This window comes from Loxodonta africana, chromosome 23 (genome assembly GCF_030014295.1).
Source record: "Loxodonta africana isolate mLoxAfr1 chromosome 23, mLoxAfr1.hap2, whole genome shotgun sequence".
In the NCBI taxonomy this organism is placed as follows: domain Eukaryota; kingdom Metazoa; phylum Chordata; class Mammalia; order Proboscidea; family Elephantidae; genus Loxodonta; species Loxodonta africana.
The window spans coordinates 22,864,725-22,892,190 of record NC_087364.1 but is presented as its reverse complement, the minus strand read 5'-3'; the positions used below and the strand labels follow the sequence as shown (position 1 = coordinate 22,892,190).

The following is a 27,466-nucleotide window of genomic DNA, read 5'->3' as shown; positions in this document are numbered from 1 at the left end:
TGGTGAAAAACAAGGCTCCAGGAATTGATGGCATACTACTTGAGATGTTTCAGCAAACGGATGCAGCACTGGAAGTGCTCACTCATCTATTCCAAGAAATTTGGAAGACAGCTACCTGGCCAACTGACTGGAAGACATCCATATTTATGCCTATTCCCAAGAAAGGTGATCCAACTGAAATGCGGAAATTATTGAACAATATCATTAATGTCACATGGAAGTAAAATTTTGCTGAAGATCATTCAAAAGTGGCTGTAGCAGTTTACTGAGAAGGAACTGCCAGAAATTCAAGCTGGATTCAGACGAGGATGTGGAACCAGGGATATCATTGCTGATGTCAGGTAGATCCTAGCTGAAAGCAGAAACTACTGGCAAGATGTTTACCCGTGTTTTATTGACTATGCAAAGGTATTTGACTGTGTGGATCATAAAAATTATGGATAACATTGTGAAGAATGGGAATTCCAGAACACTTAATTGTGCTCATGAGGAACCTTTACATAGATCAAGAGGCAGTCATTCAAACAGAACAAGGGGATACTGCATGGTTTACAGTCAGGAAAGGTTTTGTATCCTTTCATCATAACTATTCAATCTGTATGCTAAGCAAATAATCCAAGGAGCTGGACTATATGAAGAAGAACAGGGCATCAGGATTGGACGAAGACTCATTAACAACCTGTGGTATACAGATGACACAACCTTGCTTTCTGAAAGTGAAGAGGACTTGAAGTACTTACTGATAAAGATCAAAGACCACAGCTTTCAGTATGGATTACACCTTAACATAAAGAAAACCAAAATTTTCACAACTGGACCAATGAGCAACATCATGATTAAACGGAGAAAAGATTGAAGTTGTCAGGGATTTCGTTTTACTTGGATCCACAATTAACATCCATGGAAGCAGCAGTCAAGAAGTCAAAAGATGCATTGCATTAGGCAAATCTACTGCAAAAGACCTCTTTAAAGTGTTGAATACCAAAGATGTCACCTTGAGGAATAAGGAGTCAAGCCATGGTGTTTTCAGTTGCCTCATCAGCATGTGAAAGCTGGACGATGAATGAGGAAGACTGATGAACAATTGATGCCTTTGAATTGCGGTGTTGGTGAAGAATATTAAATATACTGTGGACTGCCAAAAGAATGAATAAATCTGTCTTGGAAGAAGTATGACCAGAGCGCTCCTTGGAAACAAGGATGGTGAGACTATGTGTCACGTACTTTGGACATGTTGTCAGGAGGAATCAGTCCCTGGAGAAGGTCGTCATGCTTGGTAAAGCAGAGTGTCAGTGAAAAAGAGGAAGACTCTAAATAAGATGGATTGACTTAGTGGCTCCAACAATAGACTTAAGCATAACAATGATTGTGAGGATGACACAGGACCGGGCAATGTTTCGTTCTGTTGTATGTAGGGTCACTGTGAGCCGGAATTGACAACACCTAACAACACCACCACCACCAAGGAGGTAGTCTTCCTTTCTTTCCTTTTCATCCCCTCAAGGATAAAGTGAATTTTGCAGTTGTTTTATAGTCTTTTTGTGTTTATTGCCAGAAAGTTAAGGTTCAGATCTGTGGACCAATTTTTGTAATAAAATAGAACCTTTTAGACAAATATGCAGTTGATTCTGTTCCTTTGATATTATTTTTCAAATCTTTATAGAGTTTATAGCAAATTTTTCTTTTTTCTTGAATTGTATATATTCATATTAAAAAACGAAACCAAACCCAGTGTTGTCGAGTTAATTCTGACTCATAGTGACTGTACAGAGCAGGGTAGCACTGCCCCATATGGTTTCCAAGGAGTGACTGATGGATTCAAACTGCTGACATTTTGGTTAGCAACCAAGCTCTTAACCACTGCCCCACCAGGGCTGAGTCTATTCATATAAGCACTCTTAAATTCTTAATTTGACAAAGTGTATTAAGGGAAACATGCTTCATACATGCTTGGCTTGGTGTACAAAACCTCCTCAGTGAGACCTACATCTCAGGCCTCCCAATTTTCCACTCCGCGGTCTAGCCACACAGACCTATGTATTGTACCCAGATTTCTTTTTTGTTCTCTCTCTTTTTTTAAATTGTGCTTTAGGTGAAAGTTCACAGAGCAAATTAGTTTCTCATTTAACAGCTAATGGACAGATTATTTGGTGACATTGGTTGCCAACCCTGCGGTGTGTCAACACTCTCCCCTTCGCCACCCCTGGTTCCCTATTTCTGTTGATTCAGTTATTTTGTCACTTCCTGCCTTCTCATCTTTGCTTTTGGGCTAGTGTGCCCATTAGTCTTACATACATGACTGAACTATGAAGCATGTTCCTAACGTATGTTATTGTTTTGTCCTATTAAAAAACAAAAAAACCTGTTGCTGTCGAGTTGATTGTGACTCATAGAGACCCTATAGGACACAGCAGAACTGTCCCACAGGGGGTTTCCAAGGAGTGCCTGGTGGAATCGAACTGCTGACCTTTTGGTTAACAGCCATAGCTCTTAACCACCATGCCATCAGGGTTTCCATTTACCTGATAGACGCATCTAATCTTTGGCTGAAGAGTGAACCTCAAGAGAGGCTTCAGTACTGAGTATCGGGGGGCCATACTTTTGGGATTTTTCCAGTCTCTGTAAACCAGCAAGTCTGATCTTTTTTTTTTTTTTTTTTGTACTTTAGATGAAGGTTTATAGAGCAAACTAGTTTCTTATTAACATATTGTTTTGTGACATTGGTTGCCGATCCCACAACATGTCAATACTCTCCTCTTCTCAACCTTGAGTTCCCCATTACCAGTTTTTCTGCCCCCTCCTGCCTTCTCATCCTTTCCCCTGGGCTGATGTGCCCATTTAGTCTCCTTTTGTGTTGTGGGCCTGTCTAATGTTTGGCTGAACCTCAGGAGTGACTTCATTACTGAGCTATAAGGGTGTCTGGAGGCCATACTCTCAGGGTTTCTTCAGTCTCTGACAGACCAGTAAGTCTGTTTTTGTGTGTGTGTGTGTGTGTGTGTGTGTGTGTCTGAGTTAGAATTTTGTTTTACATTTTTCTCCAGCTCTGTCTGGGATCCTCAATTGTGATCCCTTTCCGAGCAGATGGTGGTGGTAGACAGGCACCATCTAGTTGTTCTGGGCTCAGTCTGGTAGAGATTGTGATAGTTGTGGTCCATTAGTCTTTGGGACTAATGTTCCCCTTGTGTCTTTGGTTTTCTTCATTCTCCTTTACTCCAGCCAGGATGAGACCAGTAGATGGGTGCTCACAGGCTTTTAAGACCCCAGATGATACTTACCAGGATCGGGTGTAGATCATTTTCTTTTCCAATTTATTTATTTATTTTTTGTTGTGCTTTAAGTGAAAGTTTATAGTTCAAGTTAGTTTCTTATACAAAAATTTATACACACCTTGTTATATGACCCTAGTTGTTTTCCCTGTAATGTGACAGCACACTCCTCCTTTGTACCCTGTATTTCCTGTGTCCATTCAACCAGCTTCTGTCCGTTTCTGCCTTCTCATCTCGCCTCTGGAGAGGAACTGCCCATTGTCTCCTGTATCTACTTGTGCTAAGAAGCACTGTCTTCACAAGTATCATTTTATGTCTTATAATCGATTCTAATCTTTGTCTGAAGGATTGGCTTCAGGAATGGTTTCAGTTCTGGGCTAACAGAGAGTCCAGGGGCCATGTCTTCCGGGGTCCTTCCAGTCTCAATCAGACCATTAAGTCTGATCTTTTTACTAGAATTTGAGTTCTGCACCCCACGTTTCTCCTGCTCCGTCAGGGACTCTGTTGTGTTCCCTGTCAGGTCAGTCATTGGTGGTAGCCAGGCACCATCTAGTACTCCTCAGGCTGATGGAGTCTCTGGTTTATGTGGTCCTTTCTGTCTCTTGGGCTAATATTTTCCTTGTGCCTTCATTCTCCTTTGCTCCAGTTGGGTTGGGACCAATTGATGCATCTTAGATGGCCACTCGCTAGCTTTTAAGACCCCAGATGCCATGCACCAACGTGGGATGCAGAACATGTTCTTAATAAACTTTGTTCTGCCAATTGACCTAGATGTCCCCGAAACCATGGTCCCCAGACCCCTGCCTCTGCTACTCTATCCCTTGAAATGTTTGGTTGTATTCTAGGAACTTCTTAGCTTTTGGTTTAGTCCAGTTGTGCTGACTTCCCCTGTATTGCGTTTTGTCCTTCCCTTCACCTAAGATAGTTCTTGTGTACTATCTAGTTTTTTTTCCTCTCTCCCTCCCTTACCACCCTCATAACCATCAAAGAATGTTTTCTTCTGTGTTTAAGCCTTTTCTTGAGTACTTATTATAGTGGTCTCATACAATATTTGTCCTTTTGTGACTAATTTCACTCAGCATAATGCCTTCCAGATTCATCCACGTTTTGAGATGTTTTGTGGATTCATCATTGTTATTTATCGTTGCATAGTATTCCATTGTGTGACTATACCATAATTTGTTTATCCATTCTTATGTTGATGGGCACCTAGATTGTTTCCATCGTTTTGCTATTGTGAACAGTGCTGCAGTGAACATGGGTGTGCATATATCTGTTCGTGTGATGGCTCTTATTTCTCTAGGATATATTCCAAAGAGTGGGATTGCTGGATCGTATGGCACTTCTATTTCTAGCCTTTTAAGGAAGCTCCAAGTCAATTTCCAAAGTGGTTGTACCATTTTACATTCCCACCAGCAGTGTGTAAGTATTCCAGTCTCTCCACAACCTCTCCAACATTTATTATTTTGTGTTTTTTGGATTAATGCCAGCCTTGTTGGGGTGACGTGGTATCTCATTGTAGTTTTGATTTGCATGTCTCAAAAAAAAATTTTTTTTTTTTTTTTTAGTGGCTAATGATCGTGAGCATTTCTTCATGTGTCTGTTAGCTGCCTGAATGTCTTCCTTGGTAAAGTGCCTGTTCGTGTTCTTTACCCATTTTTTAATTAGGCTATTTGTTGTTGAGGTTTTGCAGTATTTTCAGATTTTAAGGATTTGTTGTTGAGGTTTTGCAGTATTTTCAGATTTTAAGGATTAGATGCTGATTGGATTTGTCAGAGCCGAAAATTTTTTCCCAGTCTGTAGCTTGTCTTTTTACACTTTTGATGAAGTCTTTTGATGAGCATAATTGTTTGAATTTTGGGTGCTCCCAGTTGTCTAGTTTCTATTCTGGTGTTTGTGCATTGTTAGTAATGTTTCATGTACTGTGTATGCCAGGTATTAGGGCTCCTAGCATTGTCCCTATTTTTTCTTCCGTGATCTTTATCATTTTAGATTTTTTATTTAGGGTTTTGATCGATTTTGAGTTAGTTTTTTTGCATGGTGTGAGGTATGGGTCTTGTTTCTTTTTTTTTTTTTTTGCAGATGGACATCTAGTTATGCCAGCACCATTTGTTAAAGAGACTGTCTTTTCCCCAATTAATGGACTTTGGGCCTTGGTCAAATATCAGCTGCTCATGTTGTTGTTGTTAGGTGCTGTCGAGTTGGTTCCAACTCATATGTACAACAGAACGAGACACTGCCCGGTTCTGAGCCATCCTTACAATCCTTGTTATGCTTGAGCTCATTGTTGTAGCCACTGTGTCAGTCCACCTCGTTGAGGGTCTTCCTTTTTCCGCTGACCCTGTGCTCTGCCAAGCATGATGTCCTTCTCCAGGGACTGATCCCTCCTGACAACATGTCCAAAGTATGTAAGGCACAGTCTCGTCATCCTTGCCTCTAAGGAGCATTCTGGCTATACTTCTTCTAAGACAGATTTGTTCATTCTTTTGGCAGTCTATGGTATATTCAATATTCTTTGCCAACACCACAATTCAAAGGCGTCAATTTTTCTTCGGTCTTCCCATTCATTGTCCAGCTTTCATATGCATATGATGCAGTTGGAAATACCATGGCTTGGGTCAGGCGCACCTCCATCTTCAAGGTGACGTCTTTGCTCTTCAGCACTTTAAAGAGGTCCTTTGCAGCAGATTTACCCAATGCAATGTGTCTTTTGATTTCTTGACTGCTGCTTCCATAGCTGTTCATTGTGGATCCAAGTAAAATGAAATCCTTGACAACTTCAATCTTTTCTCCATTTATCATTATGTTGCTCATTGGTCCAGTTGTGAGGATTTTTGTTTTCTTCATGTTGAGGTGCAATCCGTACTGAAGGCTGTAGTCTTTGATCTTCATTAGTAAGTGCTTCAAGTCCTCTTCACTTCCAGAAAGCAAGGTTGTGTCATCTGTATATCCCAGGTTGTTAACGAGTCTTCCTCCAATCCTGATGCCCCGTTCTTCTTCATATAGTCCAGCTTCTTGGATTATTAGCTCATCATACAGATTGAATAGGTATGGTGAAAGAATACTACCCTGACGCACACCTTTCCTGACTTTAAACCAATCACTATCCCCTTGTTCTGTCTGAACAACTGCCTTTTCATCTACGTAAAGGTTCCTCATGAGCACAAGTAAGTGTTCTGGAATTCCCATTTTTTACAACGTTATCCATAATTTGTTATGATCCACAGAGTCGAATACCTTTGCATAGTCAATAAAACACAGGTAAACAGCTGCTCATAGGTAGATAAATTTATGTCTGGATTCTCAATTCCGCCCAGTTGATCTGTGTATCTGTTGTTGTACCAGTACCAGGCTGTTTTGACTACTGTGGTGGTATAACAGGTTCTAAAATCAGGTAGTGTTAGGCCTCCCACTTTGTTGTTCTTTTTTGGCAATGTTTTACTTATCTTCCCTTTCCTTACGAAGTTAGTAGTTGTTTCCCCATCTCATTAAAGAATGCCGTTTGGATTGGGATTGCATTTTATCTGTAGATTGCTTTGGGTAGAGTAGAAACTTTCACAATGTTGAGTCTTCCTTTCTATAACCAAGGTATGTTTTTCAACTTATGTAGATCTCTTTTGATTTCTTGCAGTAGTAACTTGTAGTTTTCTTGGTATAGGTCTTTTTTTTTATTAAGTATTTTTTATCATGCTTTAAGTGAAAGTTTAAAAATCATGTCAGTCTCTCATACAAAAATTTATATACACCTTACTATATACTCCTAATTGCTCTCCCCTTTAATGAGACACCACACTCCTTCTCTCCACTCTCTCTCTTCATGTCCATTTGGCCAGCTTCTGACCCCCTCTGCCCTCTCATCACCCCTCCAGACAGGAGACGTCAACATAGTCTTATGTGTCTACTTGATCCAAGAAGCTCGTTCTTTACCAGTATCATTTTCCATCCCATAGTCCTGTCTGAACAGTTGGCTTTGGGAATGATTCCTGTCTTGGGCTAACAGAAGGTCTGGGGACCACGACCTCCGGAGTCCTTCTAGTATCAGTGTGACTATTAAGTCTGGTCTTTTTATGAGAATTTGGGGTCTGCATCCCACTGCTCTCTTGCTCCCTCAGGGATTCTCTGTTGTGTTCCCTGTCAGGGCAGTCATCCGTTGTCGCTGGGCACCATCTAATTCTTATGGTCTCACACTGATGTAGTCTCTGGTTTATGTGGCCCTTTCTGTCTCTTGGGCTCATAATTACCTTGTATCTTTGGTGTTCTTCATTATTCCTTCTTCCTGGTGGGTTGAGACCTAATGATGCATCTTAGATGGCTGTTTGCTAGCGTTTAAGACCCCAGATGCCACTCTCCAAAGTGGGATGCAGAATGTTTTCATAATAGATTTTATTATGCCAATTGACTTAGATGTCCCCTGAAACCATGGTCCCCAAACCCCTGCCTCTGCTACACTGAACATCGAAGTGTTCAGTTCATTAAGGAAACTGCTTTGCTTTTGGTTTAGTTCAGTTGTGTTGATCTCTCCTGTATTGTGTGTTGTGTTTCCTTTCACCTAAAATAGTTCTTATCTGCTAATTAGTGAAAACCCTTCTCCTTCCCTCCCCCATCTTGTAACCATCAAAGAATATTTTCTTCTCAGTTTAAACTATTTCTCCAGTTCTTATAATAGTGATCTTATACAATATTTGTCCTTTTGCAACTGACTAATTTCACTCAGTGTAATGTCTTCCAGATTCCTCCATGTTATGAAATGTTTCATGGATTCATAGTTGTTCTTTATCGATGCGTAGTATTCCATTGTGTGAATATACCATAATTTATTTATCCATTCACCTGTTGATGGACACCTTGGTTGCTTCTGTCTTTTTGCTATTGTATCAGTGCTGCAGTGAACATGGGTGTGCATATATCTGTTTGTGTAAAGGCTTTTATTTCTCTAGGATATGTTCCGAGAAGTGGGATTACTGGATCGTATAGTAGTTCTATTTCTAGTTTTTCAAGGAAGCGCCAAGTCGATTTCCAAGATGCTTGTACCATTTTACATTCCTGCCAGCAGTGTCTAAGTGTTCCAGTCTCTCCACAACCTCTCCAACATTTATTATTTTGTGTTTTTGGATTAATTTCTGCCTTGTTGGAGTGAGATGGAATCTCATTGTAGTTTTGATTTGCATTTTTCTAATGGCTAATGATCGTGAGCATTTCCTCATGTGTCTGTTAGCTACCTTTTGGCCATTTTTTAATTGGGTTATTTGTCTTTTTGTAGTTGAGTTTTTGTAGTATCGGAGATTTTAGAGATCTGATGCTGATCGGAAATGTTATAGCTAAAAACTTTTTCCCAGTGTGTAGGTTGTCTTTTTAGTCTTTTGGTGAAGTCTTTGGATGAGCATAGGTGTTTGATTTTTAGGCGCTCCCAGTTGTCTGGTTTCTCTTCTGCATTCTTAGTAATGTTTTGTATATCGTTTATGTCATGCGTTAGGGCTCCTAGCATTGTCCCGATTTTTTTTTTTTTCGTTTTAAATTTTATATTTAGGTCTTCGATCTATTTTGAGTTCGTTTTTGTGCATGGAGTGAGGTATGGGTCTTGTTTCATTTTTTTGCAGATGGATATCCAGTTATGCCAGCACAGTTTGTTAAAAAGACTCTCTTTTCACCAATTAACTGGCTTTGGGCCTTTGTCAAATATCAGCTGCTTATATGTGCATGAATTTATGTCTGGATTCTCAATTCTGTTCCGTTGGACTATATACCAGGCTGTTTTGACTACTGTGGCGGTATAATAGGTTCTAAAATCAGGTAGAGTGAGGCCTCCCACTTTGTACTTCTTTCTCAGTAATGCTTTACTTGTCTGGGGCCTCTTTCCCTTCCATATGAGGTTGGTGATTTGTTTCTCCATCTCATTAAAAAATGTCATTGGAGTTTGGATCAGAATTGTATTGTATCTGTAGATGGCTTTTGGTACAAGAGACATTTTTACAGTATTAAGGCTTCCTTTATGCATGAGCAAGGTATGTTTTTCCACTTATGTAGGTCTCTTTTGGTTTCCTGCAGAAGCGTTTTGTAGTTTTCTTTGTATAAGTCTTTTACATCTCTGGTAAGATTTATTCCTGAGTATTTTATCTTCTTGGGAGCTACTGTAAATGGTATTGATTTGGTGGTTTCCTCTTTGATGTTCTTTTTGTTGGTGTAGAGGCATCCAACTGATTTCTGTATGTTTATTTTGTATCCAGATACTCTGCTGAACTCTTTTATTAGTTTCAGTAGGTTTCTTGAGGATTCCTTAGGGTTTTCTGTGTATGAGATCATGTCATCTGCAAATAGAGATACTTTTACTTCTTCCTTGCCAATTTCGATGCACTTTTTTCTTTATCTAGCCTAATTGCTCTGGCTAGGACCTCCAGCACAATGCTGAATAAGAGTGGTGATAAAAGGCATGCTTGTCTGGTTCCTGATCTCAAGGGGAATGCTTTCAGACTCTCTCCATTTAGAATGATGCTGGCGGTTGGCTTTGTATACATGCTCTTTATTATGATGAGAAATTTTCCTTGTATTCCTATTTTGCTGAGAGTTTTTATCATGAATGGGTGTTGGACTTTGTCAAATGCCTTTTCTGCATCAATTGATAAAATCATGTGACTCTTTTGTTTTATTTATATGATGGATTACATTGATAGTTCTTCTAATGTTGAACCATTCCTGCATGCCTGGTATGAATCCCACTTGGTCATGGTGAATTATTTTTTTGATATGTTGTTGAATTCTATTGGCTAGAATTTTGTTGAGGATTTTTGCATCTACATTCGTGAGGGATATAGGTCTATAATTTTCTTTTCTTGTGGTGTCTTTACCTGGTTTTGGTATCACGGATATGCTGGCTTCATAGAATGAATTTGGGAGTATTCCATCCTGTTCTATGCTCTGAAATACCTTTAGTAGTAGTGGTGTTAACTCTTCACTGAAAGTTTGGTAGAACTCTGCAGTGACGCCGTCTAGGCCAGGGCTTCTTTTCGTTGGAGTTTTTTGATTACCCTTTCAATCTCTTCTTTTATTATGAGGGTTTTTAGTTGTTCTACCTCTGTTTGTGTTACTTTATGTAGGTAGTATGTTTCTAGGAATTTATCCTTTTCTTCCATGTTTTCAAATTTGTTAGAGTACAATTTTTCATAGTAATCTAATACGATTATTTTAATTTCATTTGGCTCTGTTGTAATATTGCCCATCTCATTTCTTATTCGGGTTATTTGTTTCCTCCCCTGTTTTTCTTTTGTCAGTTTGGCCAATGGTTGATGAATTTTGTTGATTTTTTCAAAGAACCAGCTTTGGTCTTGTTAATTCTTTCAACAGTTTTTCTGTTTTCTATTTCATTTAGTTCTGCTCTAACTTTTGTTATTTGTTTTCTTCTTGAGCCTGAGGGGTTCTTTTGTTGCTCTCTATTTGTTCAAGTTGTAGGGATACTTCTGTGATTTTGGCCCTTTCTTCTTTTTGTATGTGTGCGTTTATTGATATAAATTGACCTTTGAGCACTGCTTTACCTGTGTCCTAAAGGTTCTGACAGGAAGTGTTTTCAATCTCGTTGGATTCTCTGAATTTCTTTATTCCATCCTTAATGCCTTCTATAATCCGGTCTTTTTTGAGCAGGATATTGTTCAGTTTCCAAGTGTTTGATTTCTTTTCCCTGCTTTTTCTGTTATTGATTTCTATTTTTTGGCCTTATGGTCAGAGAAGATGCTTTGTAATATTTCAGTGTTTTGGATTCTGCTAAGGCTTGCTTTATCACCTAATATGTGGTCTATTCTAGAGAATGTTCCGTATGCACTAGAAAAGAAAATTTGCTTGGCTACTATTGGGTGGAGTGTTCTGTATATGTCTATGAGGTCAAGTTGGTTGATTGTGGCATTTATATTTTCTGTGTTTTTATTGAGCTTCTTTCTGGATGTCCTGTCCACAGAAATTGGTATGTTGAAGTCTCCTACTATTATTGTGGAGCTGTCTATCTCACTTTTCAATGCTGATGGAGTTTGTTTTATGTATCTTGCAGCCCTGTCAGTGGGTGCATAAGTATTTAATATGGTTATGTCTTCTTGGTGTATTGTCCCTTTAATCATTATATTGTGTCCTCCCTTATCCTTTGTGGTGGATTTAACTTTAAAGTCTATTTTGTCAGGAATTAATATTATCAGTCCTGCCCTTTTTTGATTGTTGTTTGCTTGATATATTTTTTTCCCATCCTTTGAGTTTTAGTTTGTTTGTGTCTCTAAGTCTAAGGTTTGTCTCTTGTAGGCAGCATATCAGTGGATCGTGTTTTTCAATCCATTCTGCCACTCTCTGTCTCTTCATTGGTGCATTTAGTTGATTTGCATTCTGCGTATTTATGGATAGGTATGTATTTAGTGCCATCATTTTGATGTTTTTTTTTTTGTGTGTGTTATGGACTGTTTCTTTTTCCTACTTAATTTTATGTGCTGAGCAGATTATCTTTATATGTTGTCCTTTCCTCATGTTCCTTGTTGATTTTGTTTCGCTGAGTCTGTATTTTTTTCTTGTATTTTATTTTGATGAGTAGGATAGTTTGTCTCGTTTGTGGTTACCTTATTATTTATCCCTATTTTTCTAAATTTAAACCTAACTCTTACTTCTTTGTATCGCCTTATCTTCCTCTCCATATGGAAGATCTATGACTACATTTTTTAGTCCCTCTTTATTGTTTTAATGTTGTCTTCTTTTGCATAATAGCATTGTTGTTACCCTGTTTCGAGCATTTTTTTTATCTTGATTTATTTTTGGGATTTCCCTTTCTGAGTTGACTTCTGATTGCCCAGTGTTCTAGTCTTCAGTTGATACCTGATATTATTGATTTTCTAACTAAAGAACTCTCTTTAGTATTTCTTGTAGTTTTGGTTTGGTTTTTACAAATTCCCTAAACTTCTGTTTACCTGGAAATGTCTTAATTTCACCTTCATATTTGAGAGACATTTTTGCTGGATGCAAGATTCTTGGCTGGCAATTGTTTTCTTTCAATTTTTTATATAAGTTCTCCCTTTGCCTTCTTGCCTGCATGGTTTCTGCCAAGTAGTCCGAGCTTATTCTTATTGACTCTCCTTTGTAAGTGACTTTTCATTTATCCCTAGCTGCTCTTAAAATTCTCTCTTTATCTTTGGCTTTGGCAAGTTTGATTATAATACATCTTTGTGACTTTCTTTTGAAATGTACCTTATGTGGAGTTCAGTGAGCATCTTGGATAGATATCTTCTCGTCTTTCACTATATCAGGGAAGTTTTTTGCCAACAAATCTTCAACAATTCTCTCTGTATTCTCTATTATCCCTCCCTATTCTGGTGCTCCAATCACTTGTAGGTTATTTCTCTTGATAGGGTCCCATGTGATTCTTAAGTTTTCTTCTTTTTTTAAAATTCTTTTATTTGATGTTTTTTCAAATATATTAGTGCCAAGTCAGGCACTCCTTGGCAACTCTGTGGGGCAGTTCTACCCTGTCCTATAGGGTTGCCATGAGTTGGAATTGACTCGACGGCACTAGGCTTTTTTTAAGTGCTTTATCTTCAAGTTCAGAAATTCTGCCTTCCACTTGCTCAATTCTGCTCCTCTGACTTTCTACTGAGTTGTCTACTTCTGTAATTTTATTGTTGATCTTCTGAATTTCTGATTGCTGTCTGTCTATGGATTTTTCCAGCTTATTAAATTTTTCATTATGTTCCTGAATAATCTTTTTAATTTCTTAGTTGCTTTATCTGTGTGTTCCTTGGCTTGTTCTGCATATTACCTCATTTCCTTCCTGATGTCTTGAAGGGTTCTGTATGTTGATCTTTTGTATTCTGCCTCTGGTAATTTCAGGAATGCACTTTCATCTTGAAGATCCCTTGATTCTTTGTTTTGAGAGCTTGTTGAGGTGATCATTCTCTGTTTCTTTATGTGACTTGATATTGACTGTTGTCTCCGAGCCATCTATAAGTTATTGTATTGGTTTATTTCATGTTTGCTTACCGCATCTTGCTTTTTTTGTTTGTTTGTTTTGATATACCCAAGTGTGTTGCTTGAGTGAGCTAGCTTGATTATTTTAGCCTTTGGATCTCTGACGTCCTGTCCCCACGTGGCTAGAGCCATTTTCAGGTATATCCGTCTAGGAGTCCATTCACTTTTTCTGTATGAATTCAGCTTAGGTGTCTAGGTAGCTGATCATCAAGTGTATGGTGCGGGCTCTGTCCCATATTCTTAGAGGGGCAGGGGTGATTGGTTTAGGTGCCATTGTCTGGTTGCAGCAGGGGGTCACAATCTGGACAAGACAGAGGGCTGAGAATCATCCCCCTTGTGTCTCTGAGGAAAGCGTGTCCCTGTTCCCTAGAGCGTAGAGGTGGGCGGGTTCTGCCCATGGACCATGTGCATCTGGTGTTCTTTGGTTGTAAGGAGTGGGAGGTACCAGTTATCCTTGGACCTGTGTTGTGAGTGGCTGGGTGACCTGAGTGGAGCCACCAGTCCTTAGGCCCTTGATGTGGGTAGGTGAGGGCACTCTTTAATAGGCAAATTAATGCAAAACATCAAACACCCACCTCTCCGCAGCACAGTTGAAACAGTTGGAGTCTGCCAACAAGGGCCTGTTCTCCTGAAATAGGCCTACAGAGGTCCATGCAGACGAGAAAGGTACTCAAATTCCACGGACCGTTTATGCCTGAAAAGGAGTTGCTTCTGTCCTGAGCTCCCCCGGTTAGAGGACTTGGCAAATTACCTTTTCCCCCAATTGCAAATTTATTCCTTCTCCAAGGCCAGGAGGATGGCTCTAGGCACTCACTGGGGCCTATCTGAGGCCCAGGGAAATCAGCCACTGAAGCCGGCTTGGGAGCGGGGGATGGGGGTGTGGAAGAATATACACAAGTACTTAGCTTTTTTCGAGAGCGCCGTTATAACCTGGTTCTGGAGGTGTGAGTAGGCTGTGTGGCTGGCTGCTTCTCCCTGAGGAAAATGTGGCCAAATGCTAGTACCAGCCCTCCACTGTTGCTCCCAGGAATGGTGCCTGAGGGCTCCCCGTGATTCAGGTCTGGTAACTCCTCTCCACTTCTGAACCGTCTCTTCCTCCTCCTGCCCCTAAGTCCATTTTTGAAGCTTGCCTTTGATGTTCAGGGCTCCTAGCTTGTCATAAATATACTCGTTTCACTTGTTTTTTCGGGTCTTTGTTGTAAGAGTGCTCACTGGAAACATCTGTCTATTTCGCTGTCTTGGCTGCACCTCTAGTTTAAGAAAGTTTTAAAAGTCAAAGATGTCACTTTGATGAATAAGGTGCACCTGTTCCAAGCCTTGATCTTTTCAGTCACGTCATATGCATATGAAATTTGGAGAGTGAGAAAGGAAGACAGAAAAATTGGTGCATTTGCACTGTGTTGTTGGTGAATAATATTGAGTATACACTGGACTTCCAAAAGAACAAACAATTCAGTCTTAGAAGAAATACAACCAGAATGCTCCTGAGAAACGAGGATGGAGAGACTTCAGCTTGCTTACTTTGGACACCTCATCAGGAAAGAAGATCACTAAAAAAGAACATCATGTTTGGTTAATAGAGGGTCAGCAAAAGTGAAAGAAACTCTCAGTGAGATGGATTGACACAATGGCCACAATGATGCACTCAAACACACCAATAGTCATGAAGATGGTGCTGCTCTAAGCAGCTTTTTGATAAGGTTGCTGTGAAGTGGAGCCGACTCAACAACAAAATAGTACCCAGTGCCACGGAGCATGCCTTGGAGTTTTATTCCTCTATTTTTTTTCTTTGGTTCTCTTGTCCCATCTTCCTAGAGTGGCCTTGTCATCTCCCTTGTCTTTCTTGTAAAATCCTTCCCATACAAGAATCAGTGTGTACTTGGTACATATGAGACTAAATTTGTCTCATGTTGAACTGCATTACAGGGAATTACTTTGGGTGGCCTTTCTAGCTGTGCTCTTTGTGACTCCCACAAAATGATTGGTTGGGACTATGTAAATAAAGTGTTTGTGGCCCACAAAATGGGATTGAGCAGTCTGCTAATAATGCAAATAGGATGCATAGAATGCTTGTGGGGGTGGGACCATGCAAATAAGGTGTATGGAACCCTACTGAGGGGATTGGTCAGTTTTGCCACTTGGCTAGGCTTAAAGTGAGCCAATCCCAGAAGTGAAGGGGGGACCTCAATACCACCAAGAAGAATTGGGAGTGGAGCATGTCCTTTGGACCCAGGGTCCCTGTACCAAGAACTTTCTAGACCCAGGATACAGAGAGAGTGGTGTAACACCAGAGATGGCATGAGATGGTGAGAAACAGCAGGAGAGAAATGATGGCAGCAGAACCAGGAGATTGAAGTGAAGCAGTGCAATGGGCTTTCTGTCCCATGGAGAGAGATGGCTACAGTGGGTATGCTGACCCGTGGAGCGAGAAAGTTGAGCATCTTTGGGCAGGAGGCTTGCTGATGGAATGGGGTGCCTCTAGGCACTTGTTCGTAGAGCAAAAAAGCTGTAACACTTGCCTGATCAGGGTGGAGACCAGGCCGAGGGGTACAAGATGACCTAAGGGGCCAAGAGCCCAGAGAGAGTCTTGCTTACAGGCACAGCTGAGAAGCTGTACTGATCGAAGAACTGTATCCTGGGTGTTCCTGATCCTGAATTATAACCCGTTACTTCACTAGTAAATGCCATAACTATGAGTATGGTCTGTGAGTTCTGTTTGGCCATTGCAATGAATTTTTCGATCCAATAGAGAAGTAGTGAGTGAGGTGGTGGGGGAGAGGGACAGCTCATATCAAAATTGGTAAAAAGGGTAGAGAGACAGGAAGTATGTATGACCTCCACTTCATAGGCATCAGCCTTGGGCTAATGATCTTGATTCTTTCTCCTCCCCTTGTGAAGTTAAATGAGAAGGTCTGGTGCCACCATACCATTTTTACACGAACCCTTCTCCAGTCTTATAGGCAATTTATACCTCTTCTATGTTCCTGTACAGTCTTCTAAACACAAATCTAGTAAAATGAGGCATATGATAGTGATGTAATGCCCTTTTCCTCCTTAGACTTTAGATCCTAATTACAGATTTTGGGGAAGTTTTTATGGGGAGGTAGTTTTGAATTGGAACTTGAAGAATAAGATAAAATTTAATAGGCAGAGTGATATCAAATCTTGAAATTTTTAATGATAAATTTTTCAGTTTTTAGTACTTTGATGCAGTCTTTTAAATGTTTTTTAAGAGGGCAGAAGAAAACACTGCTTATTAAAAGGCAGATTCTACTGAATTCCTTATACCTGTAGACTTACTGCTTATGAATCTTACAGTTAAAACATTAATCACCTGCGTTGTTGTTGTTAGGTGCTGTTGAGGTGATTTTTAACTCATAGCAGCCCCATGTGACAGAGTAGAACTGCCCCATAAGGTTTGCAAAGCTGTAATCTTTATGGGAGCAGATTACCAGGCCTTTCTCTTGAAGAGCTGCTTGGTGGGTTCAGTCCATTAACTTTTTGGTTAAGTCTTATCTATTTCACCACCAGGGCTCCTTAATTACCCATAGTATACTAATTTTACATTTCTATGTAATATTTCACTCCATTAGGAACTTTAATAATCTTTTCTTGAAGGCTCTTTGGATGAAATTGAAAAAAATTTCAGTGTATTTGCTTGTATTATATCCATCAGAAAGCACAGAGAAAACAATTCATGTCATTAATTCCTCTTCTAAAAAACAGTAGAACACTGCCTTTCTAGAACAGTTGATATCCCTGGACTACAACTACATCTAGCACTTCGTAACAATCATGACCCCTCTTTAGAAAACCGTGGAGAAACTAGACTTTTTACTGGAGACAATTCTCAGTTAATTACATCCCCTCACCAATCTATCACATAATTTCTTGGAACGTTAAATATAGAATGATATTACATAGCTTCCGGTCAAATCCTTTTATTTTATAGATATGGAAACTGAGGTCAAGAAGGATGAAATGACTTTTCCAGAGTCCGCGTAACTAGTGTCCAGAGCCTGAACTGGACTATCTCCTGTCTTGTGGTCCTGTGTTACTTTCCCGCTTCCCCGTTACGTTTCTGACTCCAGAGGATGTAATTTGCACACCATCTCTGCATCTGTAGTATGTCTCTTTTACATTCAGTTGAACATGCCAAGATGGTTTGCTTTTTCCTCTGCTCCAGTAATGGCTGTTTCCACTTTGTGTATTGGAAGGTTTGTGCAATAAATCTGTAAGATGTTGTAACTCGTAAAGTAGTATAACCTATAGCAATTCATGCCATCTTCATGCACAACTCAATTGTGACAGTGACTGAGAAGCTTCAAGCTTTGTTCTGTACCATCTGAGGATATGCCTCCTTAATCCAATTTTAAGGCTGAGACTTAAGAAATTTTTGAAGATTGCCAAAGTTTTTTTAGCTTTTTACCTAGTCATATAGGACAGAATACTGTATAAGACCACAGAAATGTCCTGAAGGTAAATGTGTGTCATTGAGATGCCTTATGGTAGGACTTGTTGCTATGCTTATAAATCTAAAATGATGCCATGGCCGTTACTGACGCTTCCTTTGTTCATTTCCACATAAGTCGATGCTAGAATTGGTTATGGGGAAGGGTTTCTAAGTGGTCCAAGCACTGAAATGCAATTGGTACTGATTTGCTTGCTTTAAGGAAATTGACCATTTTAAATTAATATAGCTTTTGAAACACAGAGAAGGAAAGAACTTAACCATTGATCTTTACATTGTATTACATTTTTGATGTATGTTTCTTCTTTTCTTTGATTTAGGTGAAATATTTATTTTCTGACAAAACTGGAACTCTTACATGCAATATCATGAACTTTAAGAAGTGCAGCATTGCAGGGGTAACCTACGGGTGAGTGTCTTTATTGCCTATTGAAAAATTCATTTTTATTCTTCCAACAAAACAAGTTTATTCTTAGCTATTTAGTCAAATACCTTGAATTCCTGATATTTTGAAAGGATATTTATTAGCGATTTAAATATGTAGTTATTATTGAATGTGTTTGAAATATAAGGGTCTCAAATGAAACTTTGAACAACTAAAAGGTGATTTTTTTCTGCCAGTGTTAATTTAGACGTCCAAGGGAATAAAATAAATAAGTTTATATTTGAGTAAGTTAGTTTATAAACAAGTGAGTTTATATTTCTAATTTAGTTATAAAAATTCTTTACTCATGTAAGAAATCGTGGCCGCTAAATTGTTTGTGCTCAATTACGAACCGAAAGGTTGGCAGTTCAAAACCACCTAGTGATGCCCTGAAAGAAAGGCTTGGTGATCTGTTTCCATAAAGATTACAGCCAAGAAAACCCTGTGGAGCAGTTCTACTCTGTACACATGGGGTTACAGTGAGCAGAACTGACTCAATGGTAATACCTTATTTTTACTCAAGTAATGCTTAGCACCTATGTTTGTCAACCACTTCCTCCCCCCAAGAAGTATTTTCATAAACACCACTACGCCAATTTTTTTTTTAACACGTGTTGCTGTAAAAATTAGCATAGTACACTTACAATTTTGTGGCCACTGTGTTTTCCTTCTCTCTGGCAGTCATTTCCCAGAACTGGTGAGAGAGCCATCTTCAGAGGATTTCTGGTGAGTAGATTCTACACTTACTGACACTTCAGTGGAAAAGGCTTTGGGATGTTTTCATATTGACATTTCTCATCTGAACTAAAAGTTGGATATATGTTGAGAGAGAACCCGAGTAATATTTAAACACTTAGTGGGCCTCTAGTGGGCCCTTTCTTTCTATAAATTTTCTTTGATTCATTCTTGGAAATGTCCGTGTGTCATTTCAGTGTTAATTTTTCTCCTTTCCAACTTCCCTGTTCACTCTGGATTTCTTATTAGTCAGATATTTGGGTGATTTTCCAATGTTGTCACCTTTCTCACCCATTTCCATATTTTTTTTTCTGGTATTTCCTTAACATGATCTTTTATTCTTTTGTAGTGAAGGTTTAATTTAATTTGATTTTCAGTCTCAAAGGCATTCTCATAGCCTCGCAGTTGCATTGCTCTGTTTCCTTTTCCCTTTCCCTCCATGGTGTTTTTGGTTTCTTACTATTATTACAGAGGCTTTCTTCAAAGGCCCGGTGCCCATGGGCTGTCTGCGTCTACTTTAAGATTTACATACTAAGAAAGCTGACTGGTGGCTCTGTGTGTATGTATGAGGGGTGGTGTGGTTGATGTTGGTTGGCTTCACCAGGGCCTCCTATTTTATTTGGGCATCCCTGGATGTTAGGGTCTGTGGGTCTTTCTTGTAGGCTGGCCAGTTTTCTTCTCATGCCTACTGCCGAGGGTTATTAGTCCACTTGCAACAGTTATGGGAGCTGAGTGGAGGTAGAGGGTTAGTGGTCATACCTTCTAGTGTGCATAGGGTTTTATTTCAAACTCCTGTTTTGGGAAAATGCTGTAGCCTCACCCACATGTGTGCCTGGTGTTCCAGGGTCACTGGGCCCAGGGTTCCTCTGACCCCTCTTAAGGGCAAACCTTCCATTTCTTTCTGAGTATGGAAGGTTCAGTTGCCTGGCTGCATGGGGTGAGGGGAGGTTTTTGAAGGATGAATCTTCCTCACAAGGATTGGGAATTAGTCCTATTCTCACAGGATATGGTGCTGCCATTTCCAAAGCCTTCCCAGAGTTCTGCTGGGGCCACCAGTTGGCATTTTAGATGCTCACCTTTGAAAGCTGCTGGTTTCTTTTTTCTTTGCTATGCTAAACTCTGATGTCTTCTCAGAGTTGATACTGACATCAACTCTGTTGTTATCTCCTCTTCTGTTGTTTTTGTCCACAGAGTGGAGATAAATGTGTATACTAAACCTCTCACATTGTCTTCAGTATGATAGCACAGCCTTCATATTACGTTTCCTTTGTGACCATCAGCCTTCTTCCCTCTCCTACATTTGAGCTCTGGCTGTAAATGATTGTATATATACAATGCAACAGTTATTCTTGTTTTACTTGCTTTGTGCAGGCACTTTTGGAAGTTCTCCCTCATCAAAGTTACCCAGGGACCGACTAAAATGGCAGAGCCAAGCTGTTGATCTTTGGCTTCTGTTTTCCCTCCTTGTAACTATGTTGTTATTTTTAATAACTTATAAAATACCTTAGTTATAATAAGATCAAATTTTGCTGCCTTGAAGTTTGAAATAATGTAAGTACTACAATGATTGCAATGTTTAATATCATTCTATAGGGTTTTTGGAGTCCTGGTGGCACAGTTGTTAAGAGCTTGGCTGCTAACCAAAAGGTCAGCCATCTGAATCCACCAGCTACTCCCTGGAAACCCTGTGAGGCAGTTCTACTCTGTCCTCCAGGGTCACTATGAGTCAAAATTGACTTAATGGCAGTGGGCTATAGGCTTTTTTAAGTGTGAATCTTCCCGAAGATGGGTTCTTCCTAGGTGTGAGTTATATTAACAGGACATTTTAAATTGAATATGTATTTCTGTTCTCTTCTCCAGTCGGTTGCCTCCTCCCACTAGTGACTCGTGTGACTTTAATGATCCCAGGCTATTGAAGAACATTGAGGATCACCACGTAAGTCCAGCATTTTGTTCTAAGGCATCAGATAGCTTAGTGTGTACATTTTGTTTATTTATTTACGTATGCAGGTAATGGCTTAAAAGTTGCAATTTGGGAGCCTGGGGAAGAGATACAGGTTCAATTGTGCGGCGTCCACACGATACATTTGCTTAAGATCACTTCCCTGAAGTGTGTATCGTGGGGACACTGTGCCTAAGTTAGTATAAAGCTGAATTAAAGTAGGTGTTGAAGTTAGTAGCTGTTGTAGTTATGAATCCAGTTGACTTAGGTTCTGAGCTTCATTTCTACATTTATCAGCTAGTTAATGCTCTGCCACGTGACTTAATGTTTCTGTGCAACCCCCTCATTGCTGAGGAAGCACACCAAGGTCAAAATGATTCTCACCACAGAATTGTGTAAGAGTTCAGTTGCTTTTTAAGCTTTCTGAGGTACTATTTCTTTATAGTTACAAATCCAAGTGGACATGTGTTTTGTAAAGAAATTGCTATATTCTTTGACTAGGATACTTGCCTTGGTTTCCTAGTATTGCCATGACAAAATACCACGAGTAGGTGGCTTCAAAGAACAAAAATGTACCTTCTCACAGTTCATGAGGCTAAGTTTAAATTCAGGGCCTTGGCTCTAGGGGAAGCTCCTTTGTCTCTTTCAGCTTCTAGTAGCTACTGGCAATCCTTGGCATTCTTGGGTTTATAGATTCATCTGTTGTGAGCCAAATTTTCCTATATTTCAGTGGTAAAGCCAACGAGAATAGGGGCAGATTAAGGCCTTGTAGAATAGATGTGGAGCCTTGGTAGTTCAGTGGTTAAAAGCTGAGCTGCTAACCAAAACGTTGGCAGGTTGAATCCACCAACCACTCCTTGGAAACACTATGGGGCAGTTCTGTTCTGTCCTATAGGATCAGTATGATTCAGAATCAACTTGACAGCAATGGGTTTTGGCTTTTAGAATGGATACCATGACTTGAGGAGATTATCATGAGCATGGGTGAAGAAAATGACTCTTTAGGATATTTAGTAATCTAGATACTCACAGATCATTTAAGGTGTAACAAGGTCATTGGTTGGGAAATTTATCTTCTATTTTTTATTAAAAGCCTACTTGCCTATGTTTTAACATTTTTCAACTTTCCTGGGCCCTTTAAGTCTTCCAGGTATTCTTCATCTTGACTACTGCATTAATTAAACCCTTTGACATGTGACATCTACTATAAATAATGAAAAATGTAAATTTCAGTATTTTTCTTTCAGAAGATGTATGATTGGATTAAATGTACACAACCAAAAAATTTTTTTTTCGAAGATTAAGGAAAATACTTTAATCATCTTCCAGTTTTACAGGCCAGTTTCTAAGACTTAGAACAAGGTTATTTCCAAGCCCATCATTTTACAGTAGTTGAAATTTTACAATTGTTCCTGAAGCCAAAGTAGTTAGACTTATAGTTGTGCACATTTCAACAGAGATGCTTCTTAGAAGGTTTTATTTTGTTCACTAGAGAATTAATTTGTTGTAATTTTCTATTTCCTGGAGGAGGTCTGAGGCTTGTGTTTGGGTCACCTTGATAACAGCCCTTACTTAATTGGTCAGATTTCATAGAGCCTTGAATGTCTCCAGGCAAGAAGGCCTGATTCCTAGTTTTTTCATTACATTCTAAGATATTGGACCTTACTCCCTTCTTTCCATCCTTTTTTCTGTTATCTTCATTTATGCAATATGAATTTTATATAATATGGATCTTCTTTTAACAAAGGTTTTAAACAGTTCAAGTACAGGGCCTCTTATGATCACTTGGTCATTTTGCCATAAAATGTTTGGGGGTGGGGAGGGCAGAAGCATTTTAGTCTTTTAGGTTACAGATGCCCTACATTCTTATCTAAATTGTCTTGGGATCTTTGACTAAAATTAAAGCATTGGAACCAAGAAAACCCTTACTTATCTCCTAAGGGAGTATTTCCATCTGCTACAGAATTTTCTTTTGTCCTGGGTCATCATTTCTGATTTTCTGGGTCCTTCAGGACTGTTTTGAACTTATAGGCTGACAGCCAAGGTGAAATTTGGCTTTTAGTCAGAGAGTCAAGCTATGTAAAATTTCAAGGAACAATTTATGTTAATATATTCTTGACAGTGTTGCTAACCAGTGATTTCCTGCTTGTGAGATGAATTTCCAAAGACATGCCAAGGAAGAAGACACAGCTTTTCTTTTTGATCATTATGTCTAGGACTCTTGAGTTTGAATCTTCAAGAATAAATCATTTATATATATTATTTGTATACTACATAGCTGGAATTTGACATGCAAAACAATTTTTGACATGTACATTTTTCTGCTTTTTTGAACTTCATCAAATACATTGAAAATATTCATTTCTAGATATGTAGCAATTTGTATAGAATAAAAAATGATAACTTATAAGAAGATATAGCCATTCATATATATACATTAAAAAAAAAAAAAAACTGCTGCTGAGTTGTTTCCAACTCATGGTGACCCCATGTGTGTCCAAATAGAACCATGCAAAGAAGCTTGCAGAAGGAGGAGCCCAGAATGGCAGCTTAGTCAAACACACCATAACATCCCCCTACAAAAAAGACTTGAGAAACCAAGTGACACAGATACACGTGACAATCCTAAGCATCAAATGGAAGGCTGAAGAATTAAACAAAGCACTGACTGGAAGGAGAGAATGAGCTAGAACAGTAGATGAGAAAATTTACAGATCATCGGTACTAGGCCAGCTGACCTGGTACAGTGTGGCCATCCTGAGGCAAGAAAGGAGCATTCCTGGATGAGAAGCACAGGAAGGCAATGCCACAGAATTCACAACAGGAGACAGAGATACTGTGTAAACAAACCTGGAATAAAACAATGTGAATAGGACTCAGTCTGGATCTAAAACAGGAAAGTACAGAAAGGTGGGTAAGAGCTTCAGTGATCCTGGTGACCACAGAGCAGGAAGGGGGCCAGGAACAAGGGACAGGACTACTCCCCAGTGGAGGTACCTGGACCATTTGGACAGGAAATGCTCACTGAATAGTAAAACCTAGACTAACAACTAGAGTTTCCCTACCCAGTAAGCCTCCATGAAGCTCCCAACACCTCGCATTTAATCAGGCCAACCCCAATCACCTGATGTGGGCTGCCAGGAACACCCCTGCACCCACCCTTAGCAAAAATCAGGTGAGCTCACCATGCCTCCCTCCCAGTGACTGGTGGTGCACTCCCATGCCACCCCCTGGTGACCAGCAGTGTGCTTCCATGCCTCTTGCCTGGCAACCAGTGGTGCATTCCCATGCTTCCCACCTGGCAACCAGCAGCGTGCTCCTACACCACACGCCTGGCTCATCCCGACAGGTGCCACTCATGCCCCTGCCCAATAATGAACAAACAATCACTATGCCATCACCCAATGACCAACCAGATGCAACATCACCCATGTATTGAGACCCTCAATCTTCCTCACCTAATAAGACGCCAACTTGTGCATGCACAGAAGGCCTTATCCTCTACTTTTGTGTACCATTGCTTCCTAGTGGCTACAAAGATGCCCTACCCTGCTCTCCAGGTGACGTACTAACTGCTAGCACCAACCTGGGAAGACCACACAGTCCCATAAGAGCTGTGGGGTGGGGGGGACCCTGACAGCTCAACACTTGCTGCCGTACATCCAGGAAAAGATCTGCTCTACACTTCAACTCAACCAGTAAGGGAAGACATATGAGCCTAGTGACAGAGGACTCACATGTAGGTGTGACCCACCATAGCCACTAACTAAAACCAAACCAAACCTGTTGCCATTGAGTCGATTCCAATTCATAGTGACCCTATAGGACAGAGCAGAACTTCCCTATAGGGTTTCTAAGGAGCAGAAGGTATATTTGAACTGCTAACCAAAATCCTGAGATTTTAACCATTATGCCACCAGGGCCTCTTATACCCACTAGTGAGAGGAAATCACATCCAGCTAACCGACACCACCAAAGTCATACATAGACTAGTACCACAAAATAACAACAATTAAAATAATACAAAGGAAGAAAGAAAAAAAAAAGAAAGCTCCTGATATATCAAGACAAAACAAAATTTAGGATAAAGCAAATCAACATACAATCAACAGAGAAATATATAAATAAATAAAATAGCACCTTAATGCTTCAGAGACGGCAAAAAAACAAAAAAACAAAAAACCAATCAAATGAGGAAACAGTATAAGATGGCTCAAGCAAATGAGCAAAATAAAGGGATGGAAAACCCTCCTGAGGAAGAACTGATAATAAAGCTACCTGATAAGGAAGTAAAAAGGGCTCCTCAAAGATATCAAAGAGAAGATTTGAGGAAAACAATATGAGAACAAAAAGACAAACTCAATAGACAAATAGAAACCATAAAAAAAAAAAAAAAACCTAGAAATTCAGAAGCTTCACAACAAAATATCAGAAGTAGACAACTCAGTGGAAGGACACAGAAGAAGAATTGAATCAATGGAAGAAAGAATGAAATGAGGGAAAAGAAACTTCATACTAATTTATTTAAGGAACAATCAGAAAAAAGATTGAAGGAAAATGAAGAAACCCTAGGGGTTATATGGGATACCATCAAGAGGAATAATATATGTGTATCAAGAGTTCCAGAGAGGAAAGAGAGAAAAAAGAGTACAGAGAGAATTTTTGAATATATAATGGCAGAAAACTTCCCAAATATCATGAAAAGCAGGAAGATTTTCATCCAAGAAGCTCAACGAACCCCATACAGGATAGACCTCAAAAGAAATTTACCAAGACATATCATAATCAAACTTTCTAAAACCAAAGACAAAGAATTTTGAGAGAAGCTTGTAAGAAGCATAACATCACTTACAAAGGGGCCTCAGTGAGACTAAGCTGTGATTTCTCACCAAAAACCATGTGGGCAAGAAGGCAATGGGATGACATTTACAAAATCCTGAAAGAAAAAAAATTGCAAACCAAGAATCGTATCTAAAAAAAGTGTCTTTCAAAGACAAGGGCAACACAGCTCATTATTGTAATTTCTGTCAATTAGTTGTATACTTGTAAAAAAGTTGAATTGGCAAAAGTTGTGTGATAGATACATTTACAACAATGAGAAGAAGAAAAAAAAGGGTACCTGCTGAGGCTGCTGTTATAGAACTAAACAACTCACTGGATTTGGTTTCTTGGTTTGGTTGTTTAGGGCCATGGTTTCATGGGGTATCCCGGTTAATTGGCCTAATAACATGTTTAGTGCTTTTGTTTTATCTCCTAGTACGTTGTGAGTGCCTGGGGTCTTAAACACTTGCAAGTAGCCATCCAAAGCACAACAATTGGTCTCTATTCACCTGGAGCAACAGAAGAAAGAGAGTTAGGAATAGAAGGAGGATATGGAATGCATGGCTAATTGCTTCCATGAAAAACTGCTTCCTTTGCTATGAGACCAGAAGAACTGTATGGTGTCTGGCTACCATTATTGAACAGTTTGATCAAAATTCTATAGAAGAGTCCTGATCAAAAGGGAGAAAATGCATAACAGAATTTCACATTCTCATAGACTCCAGACTTCCTGGAGCCATGGAGGGTAGATGAACCCCTGAAACTATTGCCCTGAGATAATCTTTAAACCTTAAACCAAAATTATCCCCTGAAGTCTTCCTAAAACCAAACAGTAGTTTAAGTTAATAAAAAATGTCTGCCTTGAGCATTATGCTCTTTTGAGAACTATCTGAATGGGTTCACATTGACAACAGCAATTAATTAGATAGAAACCTTAGAGGGCAGTGAGTTTATGTTAATGAGGGAGGAAAAACTCAGAAAAGGAGAGTGAGAATTGTTGCACAACTCGAAGAATGTAATCAAAGTTACTAAATTGTTACTTGTAGATACTGTTGAATTGGTGTATGTTTTGCTGTGCATATTCTCAACAACAACAAAATGAATAAAATTTAGGAAAAAAATGAACGTATTTAACATTTAAAAAAATTAAAAAGCCAACAAGGGTGAAACTAGGACATTCTCAGATAAGCAGAAATTAAGGGAGTTTGTAACCACCAGGCCAGCCTTACAAAGAATATTAAAGGGAGTTCTTTTGTTGAACAGAGAACCAAGGCCATCAGACAACAGCCTTAGATAAAGACACACAACAGCATCACCCAGATACCAAGTCAGGTAAAGACTTCACAAAAGTAAAACAAAGCTGCAAAACTGATTACAATGTACTAGAGATGTTAAGCTGTAAATGATGACAACTTCAAAACAAAAGGGGGAATAAATGGTGTAGTTATAGAACTTCCATATGGAGAGAAAGTTAAGAAAATTTCAAGATATAGCAGGCTGTTTTAAACATAGAAGGATAAAGGTAAACTTCAGTGAGCCACAAAGAGAATTAATAAATCTACTCAGCAAAATGAAGAAAATCAAAAGGACTCAGTAAACATAGAAACAACAATAATAAATGATAGGAGAATAAAATCCATATACAAAAAGACATCAACACAGGAAATTAAGAGGAAAAAAGAAACTGTTAACACCACACACAAAAAAAGTATAACAAAATGTGGAGTGAATCACACTGAATGTAAATGGGTTAAATGTACTAGTCAAGAGACAGAGAGTGGCAGAATGGATTAAAAAAAAAAAAAATGACCCATCAATATGTTGCC

The 27,466-nt window shown here is 39.3% G+C and overlaps 1 protein-coding gene across 1 annotated transcript in view; it reads left to right on the top strand.

Annotated features, from left to right (window-relative positions):
- ATP8A2 (ATPase phospholipid transporting 8A2) overlaps positions 1 to 27,466 on the top strand; it is a 697,351-nt gene that overhangs the window by 104,720 nt on the left and 565,165 nt on the right. The window contains exons 13-15 of the mRNA XM_064275334.1: positions 18,039 to 18,127; positions 18,824 to 18,868; positions 20,738 to 20,813. Of these exons, the coding sequence (XP_064131404.1) occupies positions 18,039 to 18,127; positions 18,824 to 18,868; positions 20,738 to 20,813 (210 nt within the window). The remainder of the gene's footprint in view (positions 1 to 18,038; positions 18,128 to 18,823; positions 18,869 to 20,737; positions 20,814 to 27,466) is intronic.